This window comes from Aptenodytes forsteri, unplaced genomic scaffold (genome assembly GCF_000699145.1).
Source record: "Aptenodytes forsteri isolate BGI_AS27 unplaced genomic scaffold, ASM69914v1 Scaffold65, whole genome shotgun sequence".
In the NCBI taxonomy this organism is placed as follows: Eukaryota; Metazoa; Chordata; class Aves; order Sphenisciformes; family Spheniscidae; genus Aptenodytes; species Aptenodytes forsteri.
The window spans coordinates 7028213-7035056 of record NW_008795127.1 but is presented as its reverse complement, the minus strand read 5'-3'; the positions used below and the strand labels follow the sequence as shown (position 1 = coordinate 7035056).

The 6844-nt window shown below is 40.2% G+C and overlaps 1 protein-coding gene across 1 annotated transcript in view; it reads left to right on the top strand.

The window, feature by feature from the left end:
• Nucleotides 1-364: 364 nt before the first annotated feature.
• PAICS (phosphoribosylaminoimidazole carboxylase and phosphoribosylaminoimidazolesuccinocarboxamide synthase) overlaps nucleotides 365-6844 on the top strand; it is an 18636-nt gene continuing 12156 nt past the window's right edge. The window contains exons 1-6 of the mRNA XM_019471569.1: nucleotides 365-562; nucleotides 3157-3335; nucleotides 4048-4227; nucleotides 4318-4431; nucleotides 5735-5818; nucleotides 5923-6103. Of these exons, the coding sequence (XP_019327114.1) occupies nucleotides 445-562; nucleotides 3157-3335; nucleotides 4048-4227; nucleotides 4318-4431; nucleotides 5735-5818; nucleotides 5923-6103 (856 nt within the window). The 5' untranslated portion in view covers nucleotides 365-444. The remainder of the gene's footprint in view (nucleotides 563-3156; nucleotides 3336-4047; nucleotides 4228-4317; nucleotides 4432-5734; nucleotides 5819-5922; nucleotides 6104-6844) is intronic.

Genomic DNA, 6844 nt, shown 5'->3' with positions numbered 1-6844 from the left:
GCGCCTCAGACGGCACCTCCCGACCGCCCGCCGCGTGTGAGAACCTGTGCTGGCGGAGGGGAGGTGAGGGCAGCCGAAGCACCGCTGCTTCACTGCCGCGTCCCTCGTGGCGCCGGAGCCGCGCGGGCAGAAGTCTCGCCGCGACCGCTTTCGCCCTCCCTGCTGGGAGGGAAGCCTGGCCAAGTTGCCCCGTAGATGGGGGCGTAGCGTGCTCTTCGTGGTCACTGGCTGCAACGTGGGACCCTGCTGGGTCCCGCTCTGCACGCAACTGGTAAAGTGTGCGAGCTCGGTGGGCTTAGGTGCAGAAGTAAAAAACTTATTTCAGTCTAAAACTGATTGATTATTTATTTATTTATTTCTCTAGACCTGAAACTTGGTAAAAAGGTTAATGAAGGTAAAACGAAAGAAGTGTACGAGCTGCCAGATATCCCGGGATGTGTTCTCATGCAGTCAAAAGACCAAATAACGGCGGGAAATGCAGCCAGGAAGGACCGAATGGAAGGGAAGGCTGCCATTTCCAATACAACAACTAGCTGTGTGTTTCAGTTGCTTCAAGAAGCTGGTAAGTATTTCAAAGGTAGAATTACATGCCTGTGTATCACAGGTACTGTTACAAAACAGTATTGTTTCTATATATTGGTTTACCCTGCCTTGAAGCTCTGATGGGTTTTCTTAGTGTCTTTTCTATTAGTTTTTAGTTACACTTTCCCTCTGGTACTACAGAGCTGGGTGGGTGTTCGCCTGGAACATGAGATTCTCTGAAGTAATCTAATGGCAGATAGCACTGCGATAGTTTCTCCTGCTTGTTTGGACACACCCCCTAATCCTCCCCTCTACTTTTGTCAGTGCTTCCCTACCCCCACGCCCCCTCGCCTGTAATAGCGGAGTGGATGCATCTCGCCTTTCTTACCACATCTGCCTGCATAGAAGTCACTGCTAGCTAGTGGCACTACCAGACTATGTCTAAGCTGTGTGAAATTTGTGTATGAATGTTAAAAGATAAAATCAGAGTATCTTTTTATATTTTTTTCTTCTCTCCTCTCAGTTGTGTGTGCTATATCAACGTAAAGTTTCTGTACGCTTTGTACTTAAACACTTATGAGGACTATATCACGAGTGCATATATCGGCCTGTATTGAATGTATCAGGAACTTAATGTTAACTTTAAAAGACTCAAAATATTTCTGATGCTAGAAGCAAGCTTTCATTCAATACGTAACTAGCTTGAGCCACTCAAGTTTTGCACCACGCTTCCAAAAATTGAGCCAGTGTCTTCGCTTTGAGAAAGCATTTTGAAGTGTCTTTGACTGAGAAGTGTGCAAGTTGTAAAGAGGAATTTGCGCTGGTGGGTTTCTGACTTGAGTCTGCAAACACTACTATAACACAGGCGCCAGGAAGCTTCATTGACACCACTTATAGCTGCGTGCTCAGTGCACTTTGAAGCACTCGCACAAAGATTGCTTCAAGTACCAGCTGAGCTACTCTAAAAGTTGTATTATCTGTTATAAGGTGTAGTAATAGCTCTCAGTCAAACAGTAAAATCCTAGCATGTTTCATATGTGGGGAAGAGAAAGGTAGTTTCTGTACAGTTGCATCTACCTATATTTCTGTGCAAGTAGTTCTTAAAATATGGGCTGAGACAAAGATACATCAAGTCATTCAGTATAATCTTCAGTTACTGCCTTTCTTGGGAAGCCTATTGTGCATACAGTACAAAGAAGCCTCCAAGGTCTTTCTGATTATGTGTGCAGTTGATTAAAACTGCCAGTTTTCATTTAGGAACAATTAATGAGATGTTTTGCCTAATTCTTAAATGGCAATAGTTAAGATAACAATCAAAATATTTAATATCCTACAGATACAAACTTTAAATGTGAAGAAGCCATGCTGTAGACCTCTCAAAGATCCTGAAATGGCTTGTACTCAGTAACTTAAGGTGCTGTGGAAAAATATGCAGAGTAGAGTGCAGCTGCGTTTTAAAGCAACAAAAGAACTTTCAGGGTTCTTCTCCAGTTTGCTTATTTGACTGGCGTAAATTGCAGATAATGTGAATGCCTTGTCGGAGAAGTAGTTTGTTTGCTTTGCGCAACTCTTCTTAACCTGCTCTTTCAAAGGTGATGATTTACAAAGTTCTGTTAAAGTTTCTCTCCTTTTATAATAGAGCTAATGTCAGCCCTTCAAAAGCACGCATCCGCACTGATGAAAAAAATGTAGTAGTAAACCATGCGGGGGCCTTAATGCCTGGATTTAGAAGTGACTTAATGTGCAGTTGACTTTTTAAGACTTTAATTCTTCATTTATGGCTTTGGCAATGGAATGGAATAGAGCTACTTCTTGGTTTGACTGGATGCAGCTCCTTTGTCTTCTGTTTCTGGCAGATGCCAGTTGAGCTTGGCAGTTGTCTTGCCCTGGGAGGAGAAAGGTGGGACTTTCCTCAAGAGTGAAATAGAAAAAAAAGAGCCATTTAGCACTTACAGTGCCTATCTGCACGTGTTGGCTGTACCTGTTTAATATGGGGTCATCTTAGAATTATGTAAGAAGGTTGACTTGCTGCAGCAGGTTTGTGTGCATGGGCTTCTGAGTCTTAATGTCTTTTGCCTAACAAATCACTAAAATCTAGTGCCCTAAATAAATGTTAGTTTGTAATGAAAGGGAGGACTAAGTCATTCTCTTTCCTGCCCCATCCTCGTTTATTAAACAAAGTAGTAAAGACTACCATGTTCCCTGACTCTTTTGAAAGCCTTCAATTACTGTTCCATGTATAACAGATCTTCCACCACAGAGCATGGCTGGGTACTTGATGCTGCTAACTTTTGTTTAAAAACAAACCATTGTGAGGGATAGATTTTTTTTTTTAAAGTTCTGTTAACAAAATTACTTGCAAGAATAGGATTTCTGACCAGAGCATAAGGTTCTGATCTACAAGCGAGTGTTGTATGATAAAATTGGCAAAACTAATGACTTGTGGAAGATAACTGCATTGATTGCCTTTTGCAAGGCCAGATTGGGCCTAAAATACCCTGAAGAGTTTCAGTGTGTCCCTTAAGTCCAGAGAAGAACAAGATTCAGTTGTACTCAAAATTAAAGATGTTTGTGACTCGTTTCAACTGTGGAGTGTGCCTAGTAATGGAACTAAGCTGCCATCTTTACATTTAGGAATCAAAACAGCTTTTGTCAGGAAACAGAGTGACACAGCATTCATAGCAGCTCACTGTGAAATGATCCCAATTGAATGGGTGTGCAGAAGAATTGCTACTGGCTCCTTCCTCAAAAGAAACCCTGGTGTCAAAGAAGGATATAAGTTTTACCCACCCAAAATTGAGATGTTTTACAAGGTAAGTTTCCTTTCCTGTGATGTTAATAATACAGAGTTCTAGCTCTGTTTGATCTCTTTTAAAATGGTGACAAACAAAGCAAGTAGCGCTAGTGGCTGACCAATCCTCTTACGCTGGCAAAACTACCAACACACTAAAGTTTTCTTGCATTCTTGTCCAACAGGTGTTTTGTCTGAAGTGCATATAATGTACTACTGGCTTACAGGGCCATCAAAGAATAACAAGCCAAACTGTACCTAAAATAGAAAAATGTTTTATTTATAAGGTATAAGGACTTTTTAGGCATAAGCCTAACGCATCAGTTGAAACAGATGTGTTGATGTATTTGAAGAAATTAAAATAAACAGTACTCGCATGGTGAGGGTAAGTAGCTAGCTAGTCACTTAGGATTATGAACTTCCTTGGGAATGCGTGCTGAAAGAAGTGTCTTGTGAACGATGACCTAAAGTGTTGTTTGCAGTGTACCCTGTCACTCCTGGGGCACTGTCCAAACCTGAAGTGCTTTTAAAGATGTTCAGGTGTTATAACAAGTGTTTTCAATGTTGCTGTCACTTTTTCTAGTGCTAATCATAAAATACTAGTTTAAAGCCTGTTGTGTTTTTTTTTTTTTTAAACGAAAAATGAACAAAACCTAGCATTATCTTCTAATGGTTATTTTCCTTTTCTAGCAAGCTTAAATTACATGATGTATATGTTTTGGTTTTCTTAACAGGATGATGCTAATAATGATCCACAGTGGTCTGAGGAGCAGCTAATTGAAGCAAAATTCTGTTTTGCTGGACTTACTATTGGCCAGACTGAAGTGGATATTATGGCTCGTTCTACTCAAGCTATTTTTGAGATCCTGGAAAAATCATGGCAGCCCCAAAACTGCACTCTGGTAGACCTGAAGGTATAAGCATCTGATTTCTCACGATCCTGGTTCTGACAGGAAATATATCACTGTATAGTTCCTAAAATAGGATGCTTATTGTCTTTTTAGATTGAATTTGGTGTTAATATTCTGACAAAAGAAATTGTTCTTGCTGATGTTATTGATAATGATTCATGGAGACTGTGGCCATCAGGAGACAGAAGTCAGCAGAAGGACAAACAGGTAGTGTTTTAATCTTTACCTCTTAAGTCAGTTGGGAAGGAGAATGAAAAAAGTAAACCCTACAGTTAAACATCTGCTTTCAGAGTGGCTTTTTCTAGATAGTCTTATCTTGTTACAGAGTATAGGGTACCTAATGTCCAATCCTGTTCTCATTAAATAGTTGATTATCTGGTTTATGGTAGAAAAAAAAATCCTCTGCCTGTATGTCTTCAGTAGGAATGCCCAACAGCGCTATTGACTGGAGCTATTGTAATGAAGCGTGGAGCTTCTAGGGGTAATAAAAATTTCTGACTTACGCAGGTAATAAAATAGTTGGACAACAAATTGGTAGGAAGAATAGAAGCTTGGGTTCCCAGGTCTGCCTCCAAGTTTCTCTGTTTATTCAGAGTGGTATCCTCTACTAGTAGAGATCTGGTGATACATAAGAGAGATCTGCAGGGAGGATGCTTTTCTTCATTATTTATTTTGGTTAAGCTTGAATTCAATATTCAGTTGTCTCTAAGTGTTACTAACAGACTGTGTCCACATATGAGGGCTGCAAACATAAGGTTGAAATAAAACTTGTCCTATATTTAAACTTGTAGTAATTACACTTGTCAAATATCTCTGAATTACTAGATAAGTAGTTATGAAAGAACCAGTTTGGGCATGTTGCTGCAGTGGAGCTTCTGTGACAGTCATTGAGACTAGTAACAGAGACCCTATGAGAGAAAGTGGCTGTAAGCCACAGGGGAAGATTTCAAAGTGGGTTTGTCGGAGGAGGGGTATTACTTTTAAATTGGGAAGCAGAACTGCTCTGTTTACTTTGCCTGAATTATGTACTCGCATGCTTGAGTGAATTGCTCTGACAATGCTTTTGCTTGTCTCCTTAAAATAAGGTGCATGATAACATCATGCAGAACCTAGGCTGGCTAGTGCAGTGCTACTGCAGGCAATCATGTCGTTAAAAATCCAATTTTAAAAAAGCTGTATGTTTTTCCTTAAACTTACCCTTTGGGAAGCTTCCAAAACCTTCATACCCTCATGGCTAAAAGCCTTTCATGTTGCAAATGGCCATGAATTGTAATGTAGAAGGTTGTTTACACCTACTGAGATGGTTCTTCATTAAATAGCTCTTCCTTGCTTCCATATCCACTCTGTCCTATATCTGTACCAATCTCTGTTCTCCTTCCTGTGGAATTGTTAGAAACTGCATAAATATTTCAGTCAGGGTATTCTTACCAATTATGGTAGCAAAAATGAGTGCTTTGTGTAGCCAAAACACATTAACTTCAGTTTTGGGGGTTTTTTTCCCTCTTTTCAGTCCTACCGGGACCTGAAAGAAGTGACTCCTGAAGCACTGCAAATGGTTAAGAGAAACTTCGAATGGGTTGCAGAAAGAGTGGAGGTATCTGTTTTTATGAACAACATATCTAGACTTTGATAACCACATGTCTTCAATCCTGTTGACTGCTTTTCTTTCTCTCGCCCTGCTTCACTCTTTTTCCCTAGTTGCTTCTGAAAACAAAGAGCCAAGGCAGAGTTGTGGTGCTGATGGGATCTCCTTCTGACCTCAGTCACTGTGAAAAAATAAAAAAGGCATGCGCGGCCTTTGGAATTCCTTGTGAGTTAAGAGTGACCTCTGCTCACAAAGGACCAGATGAAACCCTGAGGATCAAAGCAGAATATGAAGGTAAATGCCAAAGAACTACCGATTTGGATTGAAACAGTATCATGTTCAAGAATGACTTGGCAGCTTAAGGAGATTTGTGTGGGGTCTGGTTTTTTTGGTTTGTGTTTTTTTTTGTTAAACAGAACACCAAGCTGTTACGATGCTGTTGTATACTTGCTAATTACATAATGACAGGTTATAGACTGCACTAAGCAATTACGGAGTAATGTATTGTCCTGCTGCCTGGCCACAGCTTCCATTACTCAAAGTCTAACCTCTGCTTTTATCCCAGTACCAGAACTACTTTGCCCAAGCCTTGATCGTGTTAATACACTTATTGTAGCATCTTGCTGATGATGCTGCCCCTTCTGAAATGAGGAGGAGTGATAGTTTCTCTAGTTGACTCTGAATATTCTGATGTGTTATTTACAAGGCAGATGTTGCTCCTATCATGTTTTCCTGCCTGTTTAATGAAAATACTCTTCCTTGTTATTTTAGATGCCGTGAGAAAAAGATACTTGATTTAAATTCTAATCTTTACCAAGAAAACTTGACACCTCTTCAAAAGTGTTTATAGCCTAGCAGAGGAGAGATAAGAACTATTTATTTTTGTGGGAGTATACTTTCTACTTGGTGAAACCACATGTGTGGTAACCATAGTTGAGAAACACATTTTGAGGTGAACTGTGTAAAATTTAAGGAGAGGAACACTTAAAGATGCCAGAGGCTTAATGGTTATGTTCTCTACAAAGCTAAGCAGCA